The 26,925-nt window shown below is 39.1% G+C and overlaps 1 protein-coding gene across 1 annotated transcript in view; it reads left to right on the top strand.

Moving 5' to 3' along the window:
• Positions 1-26,402, top strand: part of RASGEF1C (RasGEF domain family member 1C) — a gene marked incomplete at both ends in the record, with an annotated part of 57,281 nt that extends 30,879 nt beyond the window's left edge. The window contains 8 exons of the mRNA XM_081321707.1: positions 9,848-9,943; positions 11,707-11,809; positions 11,910-11,989; positions 12,454-12,549; positions 19,821-19,916; positions 21,785-21,908; positions 24,128-24,200; positions 26,378-26,402. Of these exons, the coding sequence (XP_081177833.1) occupies positions 9,848-9,943; positions 11,707-11,809; positions 11,910-11,989; positions 12,454-12,549; positions 19,821-19,916; positions 21,785-21,908; positions 24,128-24,200; positions 26,378-26,402 (693 nt within the window). The remainder of the gene's footprint in view (positions 1-9,847; positions 9,944-11,706; positions 11,810-11,909; positions 11,990-12,453; positions 12,550-19,820; positions 19,917-21,784; positions 21,909-24,127; positions 24,201-26,377) is intronic.
• Positions 26,403-26,925: the final 523 nt, after the last annotated feature.

Raw genomic sequence — 26,925 nt, 5'->3', positions numbered from 1 at the left:
TTGTCCCATATCTATCATTCCTTCATTAACATCTTTAGACATAGCCTACCATAGAATCAGACATTATTACTGGCACCATGGTAACTGTAGTTACTAACCTCGGACTCAATTCTTAAAATACATCCTTTAATATTTCTGATATTATAATGTTTTGTATCATTCTGCAAATCCCAGTATTAGCTGACATAGGGTTTGTAACTTTTTTCTTCTGCCTAAAATCTTTAGCCCCCTCTAGTGTCCAGTTTCTAAAATAAGCTCTTATCTTTTGGTGTGATTTGCAATTGCCAGATAACCAAAATAAATCTCTTTCCCTCAAGAAGTTGTTTATTTTTTATAATTCCAAAATCTTATAGTAAAAGTCAATATTCAAAATTCAACTTGACCCATCAACTTGTTATAACTTCTTAGATCAAAGTGTTATTTAGCTTTGTTCTCGTTTATTTCAAATTATTTGTTTTTCAGTTTGTAATTAATTTTTCTTTTGTTTAGAGAAGAAGATAAACTCACCCAATGAATACTTTTTTACCGTGTTGTTCCAAGAGTTTCTAATAGCTTAAAAGTAGCTAATAAGCAATTTCCGAAAGTAATTAGAAAATGAGATTTGTGAACTTTAGGTAAAGGTAAAGGTTCCCCCGCACATGTGTGCTAGTCATTTCCGACTCTAGGGGCTGGTGCTCATCTCCGTTTCAAAGCCGAAGAGCCAGCGCTTGTCCGAGGACGTCTCCGTGGTCATGTGGCCGGCATGACTAGACGCCAAAGGCACACCGTAGGGGTCCCTATTTTTCTACTTGCGTTTTTACGTGCTTTCAAACTGCTAGGTTGGCAGAAGCTGGGATGAGTAACAGGCGCTCACTCTGCTACGCGGCACTCGGGATTCGACCCACCAAACTGCCGATCTTTTGATCGACAAGCTCAGCATCCTAACCCACTGAGCCACCACGTCCCTTTTGTGAACTTAGTGTCCTTTAAAAGTCTTTGCTGCGGTTTCAGGCAAGATAACTGGTCCCATTGTCTCTTGCTGCTCAAACCTTTAGAAAACTGTTGTCCTGCAGTTTCTTCCTGAAAAGCAACCATCTGAAGCATACGTGGTTGAATCCCAATCCTTCCATTATCTGAAGAGGTTCCAGGTAACTGGTCTATTCGATAATTCCTTAGTCTTTACTAAGGTTGTCTGGGATGTTTACATCTTCTGTATCTTGATTAACTGAGAGATTATCTGCCTTCAAGGACCTCCAGGCATAGGGAACTCGAGATGGCTCTGCAAAAATGGACCCAACAACCATGGCAAAGACCAGTGAATCAGTGAGCGGATCAATTTAGAATTTAGAATCATCTAGAAAAATAGGGACCACTACGGTGGGAAGGTAACAGCGTTCCGTGCGCCTTTGGCGTCTAGTCATGCCGGCCACATGACCACGGAGACGTCCTCGGACAAGCGCTGGCTCTTCGGCTTTGAAACGGAGATGAGCACCGGCCCCTAGAGTCGGAAACGACTAGCACGCATGTGCGGGGGAACCTTTACCTTTACCTTTAGTAAATCAGTTTAATTATAAAGAAGAAACAGCCTCTTGTTGAAAGAAGCTTTCACTTTTTTTAATTTCTTCTGAAGAAAACTGTGCCAATAAATGAATGGTTGAAAATAAGCAGAAGCCCTTCCAGTCTCTACAGCCTATTTTCTATGGAAGTTTACAGCAGGAGCCGGGTATGCAATAGTTCAATGCAAAGCTGCAACAGAATTGGAATACTTCACTGCATTATTTATTTTGTGGTCAGCATGAGAAATCTGCAACTTTATGTATTTATTTGCTGGCTTCAAATAAACTTGAGATCTGTCTCTGCAGATGGTTAGGGTTGGCAGACTGTAGTCCTGTAACTCTCTTCTTCTCAAACTTGTCTTCTTCTCAACAAGAAAGGAACAGTGACAGAATGCAGGACTGGTGGACTGCAGTACATAAGAAATACTGCATCTACCACTTCCTCTCCTAACCTGGCAAATACAAGAAATTCAGCAGTGATATTTGTTATTATGTAGAATTTCTGTAGCCCAGGATTCAGCTCTTTGTTCAAGGCATAGATGGTCATTAAAAAAACATTTTCAGTTAGAAAAAATGTTTTCTAACTTTAAAAAGTTTTTAAAATACCTTTTTTTAACAGTAAAACTTCCTAACAGTGAGAACAATTAACAAGTGGAAAGGCTTGCCTTCAGAAGTTGTGGGTGCTCCATCACTGGAGGCTTTTGAGAAGAGACTGGACAGCCATTGGTCTGAAATGCTATAGGGTTTGGACTAGAAAACCTCCAAGGTCCCTTCCAACCCTGTTACTCTGTTAAAATGTAGTAATATCATGCTATAAACTGAACATATCTGCAGCTTTTCTTGGCTTCCATTCTGTATTCTTCAAGGGCACCCATCCACCTTTCCCTGACTTTCTGAAAGGCCACAATCTGTCAGTCAGGCAGAGATGTGAAGAGATGTTAAGCTACCGGGAGGAAGTAGTGTGCCCGCTGAACTTTCCACCTCCTTTACAGATAAAGGCAGAAGCTCTTGGCAGGCAGAAGAGGCCATAAAAATATGACAGCTAGGGCAGATTGTGCCAGTCTGGCCACCTATCAAAACCCAGGAGACAAAAAGCTGGAGACCAGTTAGGAATGCTTGTTATTCAGGTCAAAACAGCAAGAGAATTGAGAAAACAAAGAGATGGTCAGGAAAGCATAAAAGCCATCTTCTGGTCTAAAATAGATTGTTTTGGTAACAAGCTGACTTCTTCATGCATTGACTTTGCCTTTCCTGCAAAGCCTTGGTGGAGCAGTGGGCTAATGCCTCCTTAAGTAACACCAGCTGCCTGCAATTAGTGCAGGTTCGAGTCCCACCAGGCTCAAGGTTGACTCAGCCTTCCATCCTTCCCAGATTGTTAGGGGCAATAAGCTGACTTTGTAATAATGCCGCTTGGGGGTGGGGGCGAAAGCCCTAATAAGCAGGCATATACTGTACATAGAATGAAGGCTATTGCTAAGCACATTGATTTGTGCTTTAGATTGTAAGCCGCCCTGAGTCTTCGGAGAAGGGCGGGATATAAATGGGATTATATCCCCTAGCAAGGTAATCTAAATAGTTAACAAGCATTTAACACATATCTCCCTTGCTTCTCAGCTAACAAAGTGAGATAGAGCTTGTGGCCTAGAGGTAAAAACAACTGCCTAATGTGCAATCAGCCCAGGTTCGAATCTTAGAAGGGTATGGCTGACTGATGAAAACAAATAAGTTTGAAATGCATATCAGTCTCCCTTTAATTCTTTGTTAACAATCTAAAATTTTTTTGATATATATATATATCATAAGCCTTTTCTGGTTTGGATTAAATGAGAAATAGAAAGGTCGATAGACTACATTATAAGATGGTGTGCCTAAAGGCTTCAGTGACAAGTCAGTTGTAGTCAGGTTAGGAATCTGTCTTCTTTAATAATCAATTTGAAATAGCTCAGTTGCAAGAACAATCTCAGAAAATCATGATGATTGCTACTCTTTGTACTAGCTTTTGGTTTTTCATCCTTTTATCTTTTCTCACAATAGTCTGCCACTACCACATCATCCAGGAAAACCTCAGGTTCCAAATGCAGCTGGAATACTAGACTGGTTCAGCTACACAGGCCAGCTTTTTGCATATGATATAATATTAAATCAGAAACTTAGAGGAGTTGATCATAATACTGCTATCATTAACCCAGTGTTTCTCAACCTTGACAAGCTGAAGATGGGTAGACTTCAACTCCTAGAATCCCTCAGCCAGCATGCTGGCTGGGAAATTCTGGAAGTTGAAGTCTACCCATCTTCAAATTGTCAAGGTTTAGATGCACTAGATTAGCCTTGGTTGTTCTGTACATTATGGTATCTTGGAATCCATTGAAAGTGGATAGGAACTGCCACCTAAGAATATGTATTTATGTGAATGGACACAGAGGGAGAGCATGCACAGGCTGTTCCGAGATTGTTGCCTTAATTAAAATTTTACAAGAATTGTTTATAAACCAAGATTCATGTCATTTTTTTTATAAAATGCTAATGAAAAAGATAATATATTTAGCTAGTGGACTAGAGGCAAAGCATTTGTGATGTTTCAGCACAGATGTAAAGCATTTGTAATGTTTTAGCTTCCATTTGGATCAGAGATTGCTACACTTGCATCAGCCTAACTAGTGTCCTTTCAAATGCCTTTCTTTCATCTCTAATTATAACTGAAAAGTATCAGAAGTATAGGGTTGTGGCAGTGGAACTGAGCATGTCACAAACAACAGGTGTGTGTGGGGGGGAGGGGATTGCCTTTCCTGAATCTCACTTTGGCTATAATTTCCTTATCTTTCTGTTGTTTATAGAATAAACCTGCTAAGGATCTGGTGGCAGCTATTATTGTTAAAAATAATGTTAGCATGTAGTTGGCTTGTCAAGGATCAATTAAGTTTTCCAGGACTATCATGCAATTTCACACAATTTTGGTTCTTTCGTGGGAGGAAGGGAAGGTTGTTTCTTTGAATCTTGTGAGCAGCATGTTACTAAATCTGATCTGTTGGTGCAAAGAACAAGTCACACTGGTACAGTCTTCCTTGCTTGAATTGCCGCACGTCCATTTACTTATTTAGCATTTGCAAAATCTGGCCATTGTATAACAGTATCCAAGACAATATGTTCAGTTGGATGCCTGTGCAATCTATAGAAAGCAAAGTGGACCTGACTGTTAAATGAAATTAAAATAGATGAGAAATAGAGCTTGGTGGAAATTAAAAAAGAATGTCTGGAATGAAATTCAGTTAGATTAGTCAGCAAGTTTTAAGAATCAAGGAAAAGAGAGATAATGTGTTAACAATGTAATTCACCACTGAATGTATCTGGATTGAAAAGGAAAGGCTGCAGCAAAGGGAAGAAAGTAAGGAAATAATTAGAGATAGCATATCAGATATGAAATAAAAAAACATTCTAGAAAGAAAACCAAAAAGTACTGGTAACCCTCAACTTACGACCACAGTTGAGCTCAAAATTTCTGTGGCTAAGCAAGACAGTTGCTAAGTGAGCTTTGCCCCATTTTACAACCTTTCTTGCCACAGTTGTTAAGTGAACCATTGTACTTGTTAAATTAGTAACACAGTTGTTAAGTGAATTAGGCTTCCCCATTGACTTCATTTGTCAGAGGGTTGCAAAAGGGGGATCACGTGATCCTGGGACCTTGCGACTTTCATGTGAACCAGTTGCCAATCCTCTGAATTTTGATCACATAACCATGAGGATGCTGCAATGGTTGTAAGTGTGAAAAATGGTCATAAATCACTTTTTTTAGTGCCTTTGTAACTTTGAACAGTCACTAAATGAATGCTTTAAGTCAGGGACTACCTGTATTAGGAAAGAGAACTCAAAATGATTTGTTAATTAGACAATACCATTCTAAGCAAGATTCCTGTATATGTAAAAGGATGCTTAAGTCACTTCTTAAAGCGACTTTTGCCGCCTCTTGCCACGAACCACAACAGCAGTGTTATTTCTTTTTCTAGTTATATTCCATCACGCTGAATTTGCTCCAGGCTGCTTGCATTTTAAAAGTACTTCCTGCTTTACATAAAATTCCATCATCTCTCATTAATCAACTTTAGCCTCCTTAGGATGTGTTTTCTGCAATGGAGAAATTTGCAAATATTGTGAAAACCAAAAATCCCAATAGCATCTTTTTCTGTATTTATTCCACTTATGGGAATCCCCTTTTCTCTGCCTAAAAACTTCCTCCTCCTTGATTTATTGTATCCTTCGGGCCTGAGTTAGAAATTATAGCATTAATAAGAGATATTTGTTCTAATATTTCCTGATACCCTCTAGTGGTTGCTATGTTATACAGATATTTCAAAATACAGATTCATAAATGCCTTTAAAATGTTCTCTGCAGCTGGAATCTTTTGCAATAGTTTAGGTTGTAGAGTGTGCATACCATCTTGGGAATAAGTCCCATTGGACTCAGTGGGAACATCTTGTTGTTGTTAGCTGCGAAGTCGTGTCCGACCCATCGCAACCCTATGGACAACGTTCCTCCAGGCCTTCCTGTCCTCTACCATCTTCTGGAGTCCATTTAAGCTCACGCCTACTGCTTCAGTGACTCCATCCAGCCACCTCATTCTCTGTCGTCCCCTTCTTCTCTTGCCGTCAATCTTTCCCAGCATTAGGTTCTTCTCCAGTGAGTCCTTCCTTCTCATTAGGTGGCCAAAGTATTTGAGTTTCAACTTCAGGATCTGGCCTTCTAAAGAGCAGTCAGGGTTGATCTCCTCTAGGACTGACCGGTTTGATCGCCTTGCAGCCCAAGGGACTCGCAGGAGTCTTCTCCAGCACCACAGTTCAAAGGCCTCAATTCTTTGGCGCTCAGCCTTTTTTATGGTCCAACTTTCACTGCCATACATTGCAGCTGGGAAGACCATAGCCTTGACTATACGCACTTTTGTTGACAGGGTGATACCTCTGCTTTTTAGTGTGCTGTCTAGATTTGCCATGGCTTTCCTCCCAAGGAGCAAGCGTCTTTTAGTTTCTTGGCTACAGTCCCCATCTGCAGTGATCTTAGAGCCCAGGAAAATAAAATCTGTCACTACCTCCATTTCTTCCCCATCTATTTGCCAGGAATTGAGAGGGCCGGATGCCATGATCTTGGTTTTCTTAATGTTAAGTTTCAACCCAAGTTTTGCACTCTCTTTCTTCACCCACAACAAGAGGCTCTTTAGTTCTTCTTCACTTTCTGCCATTAGAGTGGTATCATCTGCATATCTTAGGTTGTTGATATTTCTCCCGGCAATCTGAATTCCAACTTTTGATGCATCAAGCCCTGCCTTTCTCATGATGTGCTCTGCATATAAGTTAAAGAGGCAGGGCGACAGTATACAGCCTTGACGAACTCCTTTCCCAATTTTGAACCAATCAGTGGTTCCGTGTCCAGTTCTCACTGTTGCTTCTTGGCCCACATATAGGTTTCTTAAGAGACAAATAAGATGGTCTGGTATGCCCATCTCTTTAAGAACTTGCCACAGTTTGTTATGATCCACACAATCAGAGGCTTTAGCATAGTCAATGAAGCAGAAGTAGATGTTTTTCTGGACTCTCTAGCTTTTTCCATGATCCAGCGTATGTTGGCAATTTGATCTCTAGTTCCTCTGCCTCTTCGAAATCCTGCCTGTACTTCTGGTAGTTCTCGATCCACATACTGCTGGAGTCTAGCTTGTAGGATTTTAAGCATAACTTTACTAGCATGAGAAATGAGTGCAATGGTGCGATAGTTTGAACATTCTTTGGCACTGCCTTTCTTTGGAATTGGAATTTAAACTGATCTTTTCCAATCCTGTGGCCACTGTTGGGTTTTCCAAATTTGCTGGCAAATTGAGTGTAGCACTTTTACTGCATCGTCTTTTAAGCTTTTGAATAGCTCAGCTGGAATACTGTCACCTCCACTAGCTTTGTTGTTGCTCAGTTTTTCTAAGGCCCGCTTCACTTCACATTCTAGGATGTCTGGCTCGAGGTCAGTGACCACCTCATTGTGATTATCAGGGACGTTAAGCTCATTCTTGTATAGTGTAAATTACACATTCTTCTGTGTAATTTTGCCACCTCTTCTTAATCTCTTCTGCCTCTGTTAGGTCCCTGCCATTTTGGTCCTTTATCATGCCCATTTTTGCATTAAACATTCCCTTCATCTCTCCAATTTTCTTGAAGAGATCTCTGGTCCTCCCTATTCTATTGTTTTCTTCTATTTCTTTGCACTGTTTGTTTAAGAAGGCATTCTTATCTCTTCTAGCTATTCTCTGGAATTCTGCATTCAATTGGGCGTATCTTTCTTTTTCTCCCTTGCCTTTCGCTTCCCTCCTTTCCTCAGCTATTTGCAAAGCTTCCTCAGACAGACAGCCATTTTGCTTTCTTGCATTTCTTTTTCTTTGGGATGGTTTTGGTTGCTACCTGTTGTACAATGTTGCGAACCTCTGTCCATAGTTCTTCAGGCACTCTGTCTATCAGATCTAATTCCTTAAATCTATTTGTCACCTCTACTATATATTCAACAGGGATATGATTTAATTCATACCTGAGTGGCCTAGTGCTTTTCCCTACTTTCTTCAGTTTAAGTCTAAACTTTGCAACGAGAAGCTCATGGTCTGAGCCACAGTCAGCTCCTGGTCTTGTTTTTACTGACTGTATAGAGCTTCTCCATCTTTGGTTGCAGAGCATATAGTCAATCTGATTTCTGTGTTGACCGTCTGGTGATGTCCATGTGTAGAGCTGTCTCTTGGGTTGTTGGAAAAGAGTGCTATCACCATCGTATTCTCTTGACAAAATTCCATCAGCCTGTGCTGTGCTTCATTTTGTACTCCAAGGCCAAACTTGCCTGTTATTCCGGTTGTCTTTTGGCTTCCTACTTTAGCATTCCAATCCCCCATGATGATAAGGACATCATTTTTGGGTGTTAGTTCTATAAGGTGCTGTAGGGCTTCATAGAATTGGTCAATTTCATCCTCTTCAGCACTGGTGGTTAGGGCATAGACTTGGACTACTGTGACATTGAATGGTTTGCCTTGGATTCGAACTGAGATCATTCTGTCATTTTGAGGATTGTATCCCAGTATTGCTTTTCCTACTCTTTTATTGACTATGAAGGCTACTCCATTTCTTCTGAGGGATTCTTGCTTGCAGTAGTATACCTGATGGTCATCTGAATTAAATTCACCCATTCCTGTCCATTTTAGTTCGCTGATACCTAAGATGTCGATGTTCAGTCTTATCATCTCTTGTTTGACCACGTCCAGCTTTCCTTGATTCATGGATCTTACATTCCAGGTTCCTATGGAGAAAAAATCTTTACAGCATCGGACTTTCCTTTCACCACCAGACACATCCACAGCTGAGCATCCTTTCGGCTTTGGCCCAGTCGCTTCATTCTTTCTGGCGCTACTAGTACTAGCCCTCTGCTCTTCTTAGTAGCATATTGGGAACATCTACAGAGTAGATATTATTGAATTGTACCATAAGTCCCTAGATTGAAATTCATTTGAAAGAGAGCTAGGAGGTCCCAGTCCTGAGCGGTTGCCTAGGAACCTCTGTCTAAAAAGTTTAGGTCACAAGAATGACATTTGCTGATGAATTTTGCCATTTGTTTCAGGGCATCTGATGATATAGGAGGTGTAGGGCAAGATAAAGAGATCAGTAGCAAAGGTATTATCTTCTGAAAGAAACAATTCTTTAAAGCAAATAACATCTAATCAAGAACCAGGGCATTTGGTGCCTTGTCTTCCCCTCTCATTCTCAGAAATATTGTTTTATGTTAGACAAGCCCGACAACAGCCTGAGCCATTGCATTTGTCAGCATTGGAGAACTCCTCTGTTAAAGGCATAGATGAAATGTGGCTGTTACACAAAAAAGGACATTCCTCTGATTTCATTTCCCAGATTCTTGTGGCTGTTTGTGCATAGTGGTATCTTGCCTGTTAATATCACAGTGAGTGTAGATGGGGAAAAAATGCATTCTGAACAGTTGCTGTTGGCCAAACAGAATTGTTCATCGTGCATTGATTTGATTTGCAGAAAGGGCTGTAGGCTGTGAAATCAAAGACATCTGACACTTCCCATCTTTTTATATTTCAAATGGAGTTCCACGTGCCCTGTCTGTCAGGTAGCCATATGTACACACGTGCACATGTTCAAAAATATACATTCTGTTGTCACTTGAGCAACACTTTTAGATAGCTTCGGTAATTTAAAACTTAAAATTTAAGCTTCGGTAAATTAAAATTCAAAAAACTCTCAAACATGTATGTCATGTTTTGTCTTTTTTTTAAAAAAAAATTCAGCCTTGTTTCAGTGAACAGAAGAAGACTAGTAATCTTGAGGCTTATGTGAAATGGTTCAATAGACTCTGCTATCTTGTAGCAACAGAAATTTGCATGGTAAGTCAGATCCTGTTATACTGATGGCATGATTGTGACATTTTGAAAGCATTTGGTAATACATTCTATGGAATATTGTTTTTTTTTCTTCTCTCATTAAAAATAATTGTTCGAGCGAGTTTATCTTTTTTAAAATGAATAAAAGCTTTAGGTTTGCATGCATTTCACAGAAATTTTGCAGTAAATCTCAAGCAAAGAGTAGGCTATCAATTCAGTGGCAAAGCCATCATTTTGGTATAGTGGAGGGGTGGGGGTGGGGCAGGATGATTAAGAGGCCAGGGATCAAATTTAGCCATTGAGTGACATTCCTGGAGCTCACACTCCACAAAGAAGGTTAGCCCAAGGCAAAGAAAGAAACAGATCTAGGTCAAAAATTAAATTTTATTTTAAGGTTAAATTTATTTAAAATATAAATCCAACCTATATGATTCCTTATGTATTATTATTATTATTATTATTATTGTTAATATTATTTAAATTTAGATGCTGCCCAACTCTCAGTGACCATGGGTGGTTACAAATAAAAAACATTAAAAAAACAAGAAAAAAAATGCAGCGATAGGCAACAATGAAGAGTGAAAATGGGAAGGATGAGAGGAAAATGGACGGGAACAAAAGAAGCTCACATAGTCCAAACGAGGGTTCACACTCACACTTGCCAAAGGCCTGGATGAAAAACCAGATTTCCAAGGCCCTTCAAAACATCAGCAGGGTGAATTCAGGGAGAAAGAAGCTCATTCAAGACAGCAGAATTTTTCTCTATTATCTTTTAGTGAAGTTGGGGGGATGTCTGAGAAGCTTTCGGCCCCTTTCCCACTATTCTGGGTTTCTGCCATCTTTATCTGCTGGTTGCCTTGATGTTAGATCTTCCTTCCCTTCCTCAATGTCATCCTTTTTGCTCTCTGTAGAAGGTACACTTACAGGAGCCCAATAGAAGGCCTTGTTTAATTGACAATCAAATTGGCCAGGCAGAAACTATGGGACAGAGACAGTCCTTAAGTAGGTGATGCCTATGCCATGTGAGGTAACAACTAGCACCTTGAATGGCACCCTGAAGCAGGCTAGCAACCAATGCATAAGTGTTACATGGGCATGCTGATTACCATCCACATTGCTACATTCTGGACCAACTGAAACTTCCATGTGTCTTCAAGGGCAGCTCCCTGTACAGCATATTGCATTAGTTAAGCCATGAGGTGAGCAGGACACGAGTAGCTATCTGAAAAGTCCCTGGTCTAGAAAAGTGAACAATTGACATATCAGATGAAGATATGGAAAGCCCTTCCTGATTATAGCTGCCATCCTCTCATTGAATAGGAACTCCTGTTCATTAATGGTGAAATAGAACCCCATCTAACATGTACATTGGAGAAAAAAATTAACTTATTTGTGATCTGCAGAACTAAGGCAGACGCTGAGGATGTCTTTACTGTCTTATCTATTTAATTCAAGCCTGTTAAAAATGACTGCACTAGTCATTTGCTAGACAGAATATTTCTGGAATTAATTGTCTTTTGTATGCACATTTGTGAGATCAGTGGTGAAGACTTTTTTTAAAAGGTATACTAGGCTTTTGTCACTGTCTAATGAGAATTTTGATTCCTATAGTTGCCAGGAGTGAGTGCCAATAATCAAAATGATTGGATGAGATTATCCAACATGCTCAACTGTTGGATTGAGCAGTAAAAATAGGACATTTGCTATTTGTGGCGTGATGACATTTCAATCATTGTTTACATTTTCATCTGCTTGTTTATTTACAGCCTGCCAAAAAGAAACAGAGGGCACAAGTCATTGAGTTCTTCATTGATGTCGCTCGGGAGTGCTTTAACATAGGGAACTTTAATTCACTGATGGCAATCATCTGTAAGTGTGCCAATGTCATTTCTGTATGACTTTTAAGGATATTCAACAATTATTCTGTTTATTAAAGTTCTCCTCCGTTGGTCATCTTCTTTCCCTCCAGCTGGGATGAACATGAGTCCAGTATCCAGGCTAAAGAAGACCTGGTCAAAAGTGAAAACAGCGAAGTTTTTTATTCTTGAGGTAATATGTTGAGAATTGCACATTTGTTGAGACTTGAATGTTCATCACCAAGGGTCACGTGATTAAATGGAATTTTCATACCATGTCAGATTGTTGACACAGAAATTCCAGAATGGAAAAGTTCTCATAGAAGAGTAAATTCATTTCAATTCAGATTCAGTCACAAAATAAAGTAGGAACAAGCCACCAAACAAAATTAGGAAGCATTCTACAGTACATGCATCCTTAGGAATTTATTCCATAAAAACATTATAGACTTAAGGAGAGGGAATAAAAGGAGATAACAGAAAGTGACTGACCTGCAAAGGGGGGGGAAATCAAGTCATCTTCTCAATTCACCTGTGGCATTTAGTCTTTTTATCAAGTTGTAAAACTCTGTGATGGAAAGATAATACCAGCTTTTATCTGACTCAAGAACTTACACATGGGCCTTCTCTCTTCACATCCCACCCTCTCTATTTCAGCACCAGATGGATCCTACTGGCAATTTTTACAACTACAGGACTGCCTTAAGGGGAGCTGCTCATCGGTCCCTAACAGCACACAGCAACAGGGAAAAGGTAACTATTCTTATCATAACTATAAACATTTTACGTGCCACCTCCAGTAGTTTACCCTCACCCTGTGAAATGAGTGAGGCTGAAAAACAGCTGCTTGTGATAAAACATGGGCTTCTACTTGGATGCATCCAATTTTAGCCTTGCATTCTAACTACCAGATAATAGTGGGATTTTACCGAGAGTGGGAGTTACAATACCACACACATTGCATACAGAATCATGATAAAATTGACACCAGGGTCATATAGTTAGGTCTGCCTCCAAGTTGTGCCATTCCTTCCATTCCTGTTACCAGAGGGATTTTTGCACTTATTATTTAGAACTCTTATTAGAAAAGTGATGAAAACAGCAAGGACAGAAAGGTTGGTGCAGTGTGAGCGTTCATGCTCACTTCGATCCTTCCTACCTTTGCCTTCTAACTAGAAGTCAGTCAGCACTCTGCTTTAGTATATGCAGTTGTTCATTCTCTCTGCCTTACTGAAGATATGTCATCCATCTTTCATGTATATTATTCTAATTATTCCAATAATATTCCAAATTATTCATTTCAGCCCTGAGCTATGAATATTCTTTATTTAAAAGATTCTTTGCAGTATGCTGTATATTCTCCATGTTAGTGCATCTCCACCACTTTGCTGTATGTTTATATAACTGAGAAAATGAATGTTTGTTCAATGTCTATGGAGATTCTCAATCATCCAGGTCATGGTTGTCCCAAAGGTGCTTTTTCCAAAAGGCAATGGGACTTTCTTGGTTTTTCTCTTTGAATGTGTTTCGCTTCTTATCTGAACTGAAGAAGCTTTTTGGATGACAAACGAAATGTTTTCAGATGAAAAAACCAAGAAAGTCCAATTGCCTTTTGGAAAAAGCACCTTTGGGAATGTGTGCTAAGTGTATTCCGCTGTCAGAAAACATAAAATATAGATAGCAGTGATTGAAAGATTTCAGAAAGACACAAGTGCATCATCATCATCATAATATGACAGATTAATTAGATGGAAAACCAAAGCTTTGCATGGACAGCATTTGAAAACCATTGAAGGAAAATGTGATAACAACTTGACTTGGGCATGGCTTAAGATGGGAACCATGAAGAAAAAAAATGGAAGGCTTAATACTGGCTGCTCAAGAATAAGCACTACAAACTAATGCCATGAAAGCAAAGATACAAAAATCGACTGACAATCCAAATTGCCGACTTTGCAACGACAAAGTTGAAACTGTTTCACACCTAATATGCAGCAAAATTGTGCAAACTGATTACAAAGCTAGACATGACCGAGTTGCTAAATTAATCCACTGAGCATTGTGTAAAAAATATGACTTGCCTATGTCTGAAAGGTTGTGGGAACATAGGGTGGAAAAAGTTGTTGAGAATGACAGGGTGAAGATCTTGTGGGACTTTCAAATACAGACAAATTGCCATTTGGAACACAACACGCCAGATATCGCAGTTGTAGAGAACCAAAGTGTACAGCTGATTGATATCGCTGTACCATGAGATAGAAAAAATTACGAAATACCATGACCTAGCCATCGAAACTGCATGATTATGGATGAAACATGTAACAGTGATACCCATTGTCATTGGGGCACTGGGAACTATGTCCAAAAACTTTGCAAAATACATCAAGAAACTGCAGCTTCCTGCAATAACTCCAGCAATGCTACAAAAAACTGTGCTACTCAGAACATCTTACATTTTAAGGAGGTACCTGGTTGATACCTAGGATGCTGGCAGCAACCCATGTCAACCATCAGCACCAGTCAATTTGAATGCTCAGTTGACTGAGGTTCATGTTTAATTTTTTTTAATTTTAATTCCATTTATATGAAGACTCAGGGCGGCTTACAAGCTTAGCAATAAAAGATGATGATGATGATGATGATGATGATGATGATGATGATGATGATGATGTTGGAAGGGACCTTGGAGGTCTTCTAGTCCAACCCCCTGCTCAGGCAGGAAACCCTATACCATTTCAGACAAATTGCTGTCTTTTAAAAAACTTCCAGTGTTGGAGCATTCACTGCTTCTGGAGGCAGGTTGTTCCACTGATTAATTGTTCTAACTGTCAGGAAATTTCACCTTAGTTCTAGGTTGCTTCTCTCTTTGATCAGTTTCCATCCATTGTTTCTTGTCCTGCCTTCAGATGCTTTGGAGAATAGCTTGACTCCCTCTTCTTTGTGGCAGCCCCTGAGATATTGGAACACTGCTATCATGTCACTCCTAGCATGCTGTCTAGACTGATCAGTACTGAGATCAGGCAGTTTCACATGAACAATTGCTATACAGTACACAGGATATCTTAGGGACAAATAAAGGAAGCTGAAATAAATTGTATGTTTGTCGTGTGTGCGTGCATGCACATGGGTATACTTTCAAGTCAGTGTTGAGTCCTGGCAGCTACCTGGATAAGTTCCTGCAGTTTTCTTTGTAAAATTTTGGGAGTGCTTTGCCATTGCCTGCTTCCTAGGACGGACAGAGAATGACTGGCCCAGAGTCACCCAGCTAGTTTTGTTTTAATGTAGGATTTGAATTCACAGTCTCCCCGTTTCTAGTCTAATACCTTAACATTACACCAAACTGGCTATGTTTTATTTAGAGACATTGAATGTGTAAAACAACATTTCTCCTTCCATTAAGAAAAGCTTTGAAGATGTCAAACATGTAGAATTACAAGACTGTCATATAACTAAAACCAGCACTGCTTGTTCTTTTGTGATTATCTCAAGCATGCCATTTTGGGCTAGTGGTTAAGGCACCAGGATAGAAACCAGGAGACTGTGCCTTAACCTTGAAAGCCAGATGGGTGCCTTTGGGCCACTCCCTCTCTTTTAGCCCAAATCATCTCACAGGGTTGTCGTAAGAAAAATAGGAGGAGGAAGGAGTATTAGGTATGTTTGCCACCTTGAATTATTTATAAAAATAATAAGGATAAGATAAAAATAAACAATATCTTGCCAAGAAAACTGTGTTCATGTATACCTTTATGTGAGGATTTATTTAAAAAGTTTTGCTAAGTAGCTACCACTAAACCATAATTGGTAGGTTCACATATCGTTCTAAGTAAAAATGAATTCAGTTGTATGATTATTTAATACTATGTGTGTGAACCAGGTATATAGCTTCCAACATCCCTCATCATTCAACATGCTTACAATGGGAGGATGAAATTTGGAAACTAATAACATCTGTGAGCAGAAGTTTTACCCCTTTCTAAAATGTTATTACATCTTAGAAGAATGCAGTAGACAATATCTGTATTCATGCTGTGAAAAATGTTATAAAATGTTATGATTACTTATTTAAGGGCAATCTTATTCATTGCTGATCCTATAGCCAAATTCCATTCTTGTTCTTTTGAAGGATGTGTATAAAATAGGGTGCTTAGATTTGTTGGTTTGTTTGTTTATCACTTGAATAAAGAAGACATAATATTTTTTCTGCATTTCTTAAGTTAGGCAGTGACTAATTAAAAAAAGCTGTTAAAAATTGTCAGAGTAGACGCTTGGAGTTGTGAAGTGCCAGAAGCAAGATCTGTATGGACAAAGATAAAGAGCATGTAAGAGACAATCTGCTATTTGAATGGAAACATATATATCATGAAGTGAATTATTTTAGGCAAATGAAAGAGATGAATATCTTAACACTTTAATTGACAAACTTATTTGCCTTGCAAATCTTCAACACATTCAAGCATGTGCCATTCACATCCATTGCATTCTAAAGGAGCGTTATCAATTCATCAACTCCTGATTAATTTAATTTGGGATACCAAGAATAAAGGAAGCTAAATAGGAAAGCCAAAATTGATGTCATAGAATCTTGGCTATCAATGTTTTTTGGAGGTTGGCATCCATCCCTTTACAGTTCTATCATTTATAGCAAATTACATTTGATGTGAGTCAGTTAAAAAAGCAGTAGGAATTTATAGAACCAGTGTATGGGGGGAAGAAGAGAAGCAATAAAGGGCAACATGGAGATAGATGAACTCGGTGTGACAGAAATAAATCCAAACTGCTCTCAATTAAAAATGGTTGTATTAGCATATTGAAAACTGAGAGAAATAGCAACATTTTGCAGAGAAACTAATTAAGGGTAAATAGCTAGAGCAGCTTGTGTGGGATGATCCAGTTACCCTGGGCACACAGATACAAGAGACTTCATTGAAAGTGTAATCTGATGTTTGGGAAAATCAAACATTTGAGATTTATATTTTCAGTCAGTGAAAATATAATCTTGAGCATTATTTCAGTCCTCTGAAGTCATCAGTCAATCAACAGACAAAGAGGGAAAGTGAAAGGAAATGAAAGCACCAAAATAAGGTGCCATAAGAAGGGATTGGTGGAGTATGAACATTATGCCTCTCAGAGTTTTATAAAACAAGGAATCTATTCTGTCCCACTGCTGGAAAAAAAATCTATCTTATCTCACATGATGTTAGAGTCACAAAAAGGTCACGATGGATGGGCTCATGTGGGGAACAGCAATCCAGTAGATGTTTTTGTCTTAAACCTAGTAGCTCTGAAGGTTAAGTTCAACAATCGGAATTGAGTTCAAAAATTTACTGAGTCCATGGAGAGTTGTTGGTCATCTTATTGGGAGCTGATGGATATAAATTAATGTAACTTTTGGTAAATAAAGGACCCAACATCAGTGTATAATACAGTCATTGTAGGGTTTAGCCTTTTGTGCTGCCTACATACTTTCTTCCTACTCTCTAAAAACCTCTTTAATCCAGATGGATAGAAATGGCGCACAAGCAAATTTTCACATCTGCTTCTCTGATGTTAAAACAGAAAACAGGAAGGTCATCTTCCACAATATTTCATTATGCATTTCCACCACAGTTTTGCTCCACCAGAGTCAACTTTGAAATCTGTTTATCTCCCAATATTTTAGGAAGCTGAGTCAGCCTTCTGTGGTGTGAAATTTCCATTAGACACTCCGTGAACTCTGCTTCAGGATAATATTTGCATTGGCCACTAGGCACAGAGGCTACACACAGAGCGTAATCTCTAAAAGGATCCAAAAGATTTTCAGTGGAATTTTCTTGTAGCTTTTTCAGGAGCTTTAACTTTTATACAGGACTTCATTGCAGCTAAGTGTTACCCATGCAGTAATTAGCAAGTGTATAAATACAGAATGGATACTTGTGTCCTGTTATTGCTCTGCAGTTTGTGATAACATATTTCATTTTCTCTTTTACAGTATTTTAGGGCCAAAATTTTACTAGCAAGAGTATAATTGGAAGAGAAATGGTGTGATCTATTTATTATGTTCATCCCAAAGAAGGCAAATTGCTCTTCTTCTTTTTCAGTTACAGAGTAGAGAAAGAATTATAAGAAACTTGAAGATGTATCCGAATGGATGACTTGTTTATTATGGATTCTGGAGAGTTGATTAACAGCATTCCAGTTTTTTTTCACCAGTGATTGAAATTGTGATAAAACAGACTAAGCTGACAAATATTGCTACTGATTGTATGTGTGTATAGACACATAACCACACATACAGTATATAAAATAGTATTTTCTAAGGTGCTAAATTAGAAGCCAAGGGACTGCAAGCTCTAATCTTCCTAAAGTCACAGAAGCCAGCTGGGTGACTTTCAGACATTCTTGAACCAACTCACCTCACAGGGTTATTGTTGGGAAAATAGGAGGAGGGAACATTATGTACACTGTCTTAATTTGCACAAAATAAGCAGACATAAATCGGATGGATGGATGGAAGGAAGGAAGGAAGCTTTATGAGTAATACCTCTTCTAGGAAAATAGCCTTTTCTGTGCCATAATGAATAGCCCAGTATTCAAAATGCATTGGGTGTTGGACTGTATCTTTATACTCCTTTACATTGATTTCTACATGAGTTTATCTACTCAAAATTATGCAGAGGAGTTATAGTTAGAGGAGTTCCAAGTTTAAGATGAAACGATACATGTAGAGGATAATATAACCAAAGTAAACCAATATTGTTTCACTTGATTTCATTGGTGTTGATCCATGACAAAACCAAGCCCTGTATAAAACACATTTTATCCATGGGTTCCAGTGTTGTAACAAAAATGAACATATTTTATTCATATGATTGGAGTTTCTGCTGCGTGCATCATAGGCTTTTGTCACAAATATCTATCCCATATGTTTGCTGAGGGGGATTAATTGTAAATGTTTACTTGGCTTTGTAGATCTCTCTGCAAATTGTTGATATTCTCTAAATTCACATTAAACCTTTCCTTTGCATAAAATGATTTTATTTACCTATAACAGTGGTGGTGAACCTATGGCACGCGTGCCAGAGGCGGCACTCAGAGCCCTCTTTGTGGGCACACATGCCATGCCCCGGATATGGCAGCCGTCCCTCTTCAACCAGCCGTCTGAGATCCCATGTGGCCAGATACATCCCGGCACGGCTGGTTTCCCTCCCCCCATCCCATCGCTCCCGGCCTCGCATGCTGTCCTTTTCCCAGGCACGATCCACTGCATCACCTCCTCAGTTGTTGGCTAGCTGCCCAGCTCAGAGGTGGCTTGTCATAACTGCTGGTGGTGGGCTACGGAGCCCCAGAGTGTGCCAGTCGAGGAGCCGGCAGGGTGTGGCTGCTGACGGACACCATCGGCCCCCATATGCTCGCTGGCCTCTGTGTGCGGGGGCCGATGATGTTAGGCAGCAGCTGCCTTGCCTTGCCCCACGACAATAGCACCCCCGCCCTGCCTCGCCTCGCCTCACCCTGCAGGATGAACCTCCTGCCCACCTTCCCTCCTGCCCGAGACTTCCTGGATCTCCCCCAATCCTGCCCGGCCCCCAACAGGCATCCCTCCCCATGAGCAACATTGAGGTGACCACACCCACCTTGGCCACACCCACCCAGTCTGCCATGACCACCACAGCCATGCCCACATGGCACCCAGCAATAAATAAGTGGGTTTTGGGTTGCAATTTGGGTACTCGGTCTCTAAAAGGTTCGCCATCACTGACCTATAACCACTATCCTATTAAACAATAATACTTAATTAGTCAAACACCTGTAATGTATTTAGCCTTTGTGGAATTATTATACCTATGTCTGTGTCCTTTGCCTTTCTGTGTGCAGGGAAGATTAGTTCAGCCCTGCAGATATTTTATGGAACCACTAGGCCTAACTCACATTACTGTTTGTTCATTAGAATTGGAAAGTTAATCTCTTTACTTTTGTGTGAATGAACTGATTTTTTGTGCATCACTAATAGAAAGGTGGAGACAATTGTTATGCTATTCTCTTCACAGATTGTAATCCCCTTCTTCAGTCTTCTGATCAAAGATATTTATTTTTTGAATGAGGGATGTGCAAACCGCCTTCCAAATGGCCATGTCAACTTTGAAGTAAGCACAGCAAGTATTATTTATTGCAGCCAATGTTTTGTGAGCCATGGTGCTTTTGTTTCCTGGTAAAGAAACAAAAGCAGTTGTTATATAAAAAGAGATCTTTGCAATCTTATTTCAAGATTTTTTTTTCAAAGGACAAACGTGTTGCATATGTGCAAGGCCTACACTCTGAGAGCTAGCTACACAACAGGATTTTCTCAGACCCTTTTTCTGCCTTTAAAAAGTATCCCCTAAAGGTCAAGGGAACCTGTTCGTATGATAGAAGAGAATGTAGTCAGAGGCAAAACCATTGGCTTACATTAAAAAGGGAAAGGTTCCCCCGCACATGCGTGCTAGTCATTTCCGACTCTAGGGGCCGGTGCTCATCTCCATTTCAAAGCTGAAGAGCCAGCGTTTGTCCAGGGACGTCTCCGTGGTCATGTGGCCGGCATGACTAGACGCCAAAGGCACACAGAACACTGTTACCTTCCCACCGTAGTGGTCCCTATTTTTCTACTTGCATTTTTACATGCTTTCGAACTGCTAGGTTGGCAGAAGCTGGGACGAGTAACAGGCGCTCACTCTGCTACGCGGCACGTGGGATTCGACCCGCCAAACTGCCGACCTTCTGATTGACAAGCTCAGCGTCCTAACCCACTGAGCCACCGCGTCCCTTTACATTACTTGCAAAAATATATTTTGCTCCTTATAGGGCTCTTTAGCTCCCCTTCTTCTCCGCAGCTGTTTCCTGCTCTGGTTATCAGACAGGGCCTGCTTACTTCCAATAAAATTTTGCAGGGAAGGAGAATCACAGCAAATTGTTCCTTCCACCTTATTGCTTAAGAAAATGAGGTATTTGGGGGAGGATTATGAGGTGGGAAACAGCAGCAGCTGCTCTGCAGAACTGTTGGGATGGAAATTAGCTGCTGTGGCAATTTGCAGAGCAGGGAACATCCCCCCCCCAAAAAAAAAACAAAAAAACCCCCCAGGGGCAGAGACTTAAGGGACAATTTTATTTGCAGAAGCCACTTGAGAACAATACATGTAATTGACAATTTATGCTCCTGCATATACAGTATTATACCTATACAGTATCAGTATTTAATTTTTAAATAATATTTTACAAGTTGAAACTGAACGAAGCATCCCTGGAATAAAGCTTTGCATCAGTATTCACTACCAAAACTACTATAAATTCCAAGGATTGTGTTAAAACAATAGGCCTAATCAGGTTAAAAATGTCAGATGAATTTATTATTCTTTGCTCCATGATTATGTATTAACACCAATGACTGTTTAAGAATAATTAATCTGTCTAATATGTATGATAAATGATTATTCAAATAGGACTATTTGGGGTGAATTTCAGTTATTGTTATGTTTATGTCTTTTATATTGATGACTGGATTTTCATATATACGTTTATAACGCTCATATTTATTGTACATTTACTTAGTCTTTACTAAGAATTTAGGCATTACTGTCAAGTAAGAGGTACTAAAGAAATTAGAGAAGGGTTCTGATTTGGAATTAATGATGTATTGTTATAATTATTTCAGTCCTTAGCTATATTGATATATTGTAGAATAATTTAATCTTAATTAGTGAGATGCCTAATTTTAGAAGGTGGCCAAAATAGTCTCACAGCAAATTTATGTAAAGAACATAACCTGTTGAATTTCAGATCAGAGAATTTTATTAAAACTGCAGATTAATGTATTTTGTCCCATATTACAGAAATATAGAAAAGCTTCAGGGGGGATCACATACTCCCATTTTTTTCAGATGTTATCAGATTAAGATTGGAGTATTCTGAAGCCGCAGTCATAATTTTACTGGAATATTATTTTCTTTGATCTAAACATTTCTTTTTAAAATTGATACAGAAATTCTTGGAACTGGCTAAACAAGTGGGAGAATTCATAACGTGGAAACAAGTTGAATGTCCATTTGAACGTGATGATAACATAATCCACTATTTACATACTTCCCCTATCTTTACCGAAGACGGTAAGAACACTCTGATTTCATGAATTTGCTATTTGCTACTGACGTTATTTTGTATGATTGACTAAAAATATGTTTTTTGGAATGTGCTCTTATAGAAATCAACATTGTCTACAATTGGTAGGGATTAGGATGATTATGGAGGACATCTTTTTATAGTCAATCATTCCACAATGCAATAGACCTGATGGCCTTACTGTGCTAGTGTTGCTTAACATGCAAACAAATCTATTCTTTTGCAAATCATGTTTGTGATGGCTTCAGGCACAGAAATTAGAGGCCAACTCCCAGGGAAAGGAAGATTTACCTTTTGTGCTACACTTGAAAAAACCCCTAAAGTTATTTTGGATTCAGTTAATCATGCCCATTTGTTATGGAGCTTTTGTCTGATTTTTCTTCCTATCCACTTGATAGATCATGTTACTCTGTGTCCTTTCATAATAAATTAATTCAGTCATATCCAATTATCCTCATGTCAGAGATGAGGCTGGATGAATTAACTCTGCCTACAGGCTTTTATACGGACGTGCGGTGGCTCAGTGGGTTAGGACGCTGAGCTTGTCGATCAGAAGGTCGGCAGTTTGGTGGGTCGAATCCCGAGTGCCGCATAACAGAGTGAGCGCCTGTTACTCGTCCCAGCTTCTGCCAACCTAGCAGTTCGAAAGCACGTAAAAATGCAAGTAGAAAAATAGGGACCACTACAGGTGGGAAGGTAACAGCATTCCGTGCGCCTTTGGCGTCTAGTCATGCCGGCCACATGACCACGGAGACGTCTTTGGACAAGCGCTGGCTCTTCGGCTTTGAAACGTAGATGAGCACCGGCCCCTAGAGTCGGAAACGACTAGCACACATGTGCGGAGGAACCTTTACCTTTACCTTTGCAGGCTTTTATAGACTTTTGGTGTGTTTCTGACTTTTGCACTTTTAAACAAAAGTCCTTAAAACTCATTCACAAAAATTGTGTGAAACATTTAGGACATTGTTGGTTATAGATAGGTTTGGAATACAGCAAGGAAAAAAATCATTTTCGAGGCCCATAAGAACCCATCAGAACTTAAATGAACAAATGAAATAATTACAGTTGGTCCTGTAAAAGAGAAAGATTCATATTATTCTGAAAGTTTTTTGCATTCTGGAGTGACAAAGGGCACTTCAGCAGATCGGTCAATCATCTTATGCATTGAGTTTTGGGTCTGATAAAGTGGAACTTTTGGACAGGCATGGAAATACAGGTATTTGGGGGGGATGCAAAATGTGAAAGGCTATGAAACAATAAATGCACTAGTTCTGTTTTAAGGTAAGGGAAGATGCTAATGTAGTTGTTTCTGCATAGTAAGTAAACTGTTATTGGACTTGATGATTACAATGGGTAGAATATGGAAAGAAGCGAATTATGATGCAACCTTAGAGAGAGATCTCGATGCATTTATAACCACTGTTAAGATTGGAAGCCACTTCTTTAAAACCTTTTCTTTTTTTTCTTCTCTCTTTTTATTTCTTCTTCACCTGCTTGTTTTTCTTTATTTTTATTTTAACTTAAAATTTTTGCTGTTTTAATTCTGTTGAAAACCTCATTAATAAAAAAAATTATATATGTATGTATGTTAAAAGGCCTTAACTCAGGGGTCTTCAAACTTGGCCCTTTTATGACTTGTGGACTTCAACTCCCATAATTCCTCAGCCAGGCACGCTGGCTGAGGAATTCTGGGAGTTGAGGTCCACAAGTCATAAAAGGGCCAAGTTTGAAGACCCCTGCCTTAACTGGTGTAATGGTACATAGGAAAGACCTGGGGAGAGAGGACCACAGAGATATTGCTTTGGGAACAGTCATACAAAAGACTGCACAGACCTCAGGTGCATAGTAGTAAATACGATGCTCAGCAGGGACCATCCCTAAGTTCTCGGACTATACAGGTGACTCTGGGAAAATTTTACTTTCAGACTTGCACAATTGATGTCAGCCTTACCAGGTGGACCAGAGAGGAAGTATGACCAGATAAACTAATTCTGTTTTATTGTAAAGCTACATTAACAATATCTTTGGAACAGAATACATTAAGAGAATTCAGAAGAATTTGTGAACAAGAAAGTTGGCCTGGCTGCGCAGATTGTTTCCTTACTTTTAATGCGTATCATGTTTTGTTTTGTGAGACTGTTTTAGCTGCTACTAGTAATTCAGTAATGGATTTGTATTCTTTCTCCTCCCAATCTCATTTTCTTAGGTTTGTATTTGGCTTCCTATGAAAGTGAAAGTCCAGAAAACCAAACAGAAAAAGAGAGATGGAAAAACCTACGGTATTTACACTTTTAATCCGAGCTAAAATTTCTTATTGGTGTAGAAAAGATGGATAACGTACTGAAAAGGTTATCTTCTCTCTCACCCATAAATAACTACACACTTGGCTAGAAATAAAAGGCTACGATAGGAATTAAAAGATCTTTGCAACAAGCAAATGTAATGATTGCATGATTTATTGCAATCTTTGTTCATTGTTATTTTTATTGCTATCTTTCTTCATAACACATGCCTAAACATATCTACTAAGTATGGTAAGAGTTATTTTGGACACACAAATGAGGCCCATGGATGAGGCAGGGTGGAAATTTTCATTTTTCTGGAGAAAGACTGATGGGTTTTTTGGATTTTTTTTTTTTGCTTATCCTTTTTATAGCCTAGACTTTTCATGCATTTTCTACTTCAAAACATTAGGTGTCTGAGCTACTAGTTTTCTTTGATCATAAGAACAATAATTGGAGGTCCAGTTAGAACAGGGGTGTCAAACTGGATGCATCATGCAGAAGCCGCACCCACCCCAGCTCCGGCAAGGGGAAAAAGTCACGATACGTCACAACATGTCATGTGATGTGGCGAGTTTAACACCCCCGAGTTAAAGCTACTACGATATATATATATATATATATTAAAAAGCTTAAGGCCTATGTAGCTGGAGCAACAAATGGACTACTGGACAATGCTGTTTCCTCACTGAACCTTCTATTAAGAAGAGACATTTCCCATTGCAAGCCAGAAGATTAAAAAAAAACTTATTATAGTTGGTCTGTGAAATTAATGATGGAAATTTGAGGGTCAGAATGGTGAATTAATTAAGGTGTTGAAATAAGGGGCTCTCTGAACTTGGTTGTTTTCTTGCAGACATTTCATTACCCCAACAAGTAAGGATGATAATAAGGAATGGGGTTTGCTCTGAATTTATATTCTAGTGGCAACATCAAACCTCACTTCTTACTAGCACTGATGATGTTACCTATTTGGATAATAAAATGTCTGCAGGAAAACAACCAGACTCAAGAGAGCTCCAACGACTCTTCATTTCAATCCTGAGCTACAAATATTCTTCTTTATCGGTGTTGAAACAGGACCAGGAAAACTCCAGGACCACCCCTAACCACGGAAGCTCAGTAGATGACATACTGTCAGGGCAACCCATATCACAAGGATTTGGGGTTGGGGAAAAAATGGGGGAAGCTGTGCTATGTATGCCTCTTTGAGATTCTAGAGGGAAAGTATATTATAATACACAGTCTGACAAGCAAGACGGGCAAGTATGAATAAAATAAAATTATTTAGTATGAGCAAAATATCTATCGAAGGTACTTGAGAGATAAGATCAGAAGGTTTGCAAAGCAATGGCTATGTTACCTATTTATTGCTTTTGTAAGGCCATCTGAATTCCAAATTATTCCAGATGTCATATTATATTAAAAACAGTTAAAATGATAAAGAAGAACAATGGGCGTCCAGCAGCAGCAATAAAATCATAATCCACATATTCTCAAAAGGGGCCCATTATATTCCCTAGCTCAGGGCTTGAGGAAAAGGGGGGGAGGGTTTTAACGGAAAAGCAGCATTTGAATTTTCAAAGCCCTAGATCACTACTGCTGCTGAGTTTTATTTATTTTCTTCTTAGAGACATTTATTTAATGGAACAAGGGAACTGGGCATGCTGCAGAGCAGTGTCACATTCCTGGACCCTCATGAACCCAATAGGTATCCCAGGAAAAGCCTTTGCCAGCTGTTTAGTAAAAAAAAACATCTCTTGAACTTGCCTTGTTATCTTCAAGCTATATTTATTTATTTACTTATTTATTGAAGAAAATTTATATGGCTGCCCAGCTCACTCTCAGTGCCTCCAGGTGGCTTACAAAGATGACACATTTGACAATGTGTTAAGATAACATGATCAGAGAAAATAGTATAGTAGAAAGTGAGTTTTTTATACATAATTATTCTCAACTAATTGTGTTTGGTTACCAAGCCTTGCAATGTAGTTACCCATTGTGATGAGAATGTACACTGATTGCTGTGATTCCTGCCTTGAATTGCTGTTTTCCTTTATAAATCTGGCATTGCCAGCACTTAGAAGAGTGAGGCCAAATTAATTCTAAATAACTTTATGCTGTATTTGTTTCCCCCCCCCTTTTTTTACTGCTCTCATGTTTTTGTTTTGTAGGTCAACTATCTTAGGAAAGACTTGAAGACAATAATCTATAAATATACCAGGACAAACTAACTCAGCAAAACTACTTTGCACTATGGATTCCAAAGATGCCTATTTGGGATTTAGAATATTTTATTCTTTATTTTTGTGTGCATTTGGGGGCTCTCTAATGTGATTAACTGGATTCATCAGAAAGACTCAAGTGAGTAGAGTTTTTACTGCACACAGTGTTGCTACAGCCAATATGGAACCCTATAGTGAAAAGCCAGTAGATGGTTTGATCTTGACTTTATCAGAACCAAGTCCTTATTGCTAATTAAACTTGACCTATTAAATGAAAAAGAAAAAGCAAGAAAAGTCATGGTGCTGCAATCCAAAACAGTCTCCACGGAAGAGTACAGGGTTTGTAATCTCAGAAGCAGGGTGTATCTGATAGTAATTCAAAGAGAACTGCGAAAAGTAGATGTTGCCAATTACATTATGCTACTACATAGAGAAGGACTATTTTTCCTCCGCAATCCTCAGCCTCAGTGAAGACTATTCCAACATCAGGAAATAAA

The sequence above is a fragment of the Vipera berus genome (genome assembly GCF_964194415.1).
Source record: "Vipera berus genome assembly, chromosome: 2".
Classification (NCBI taxonomy): Eukaryota; Metazoa; Chordata; class Lepidosauria; order Squamata; family Viperidae; genus Vipera; species Vipera berus.
The sequence above is the reverse complement of the archived record's forward strand: the minus strand, read 5'-3'. Positions and strand labels throughout refer to the sequence as shown.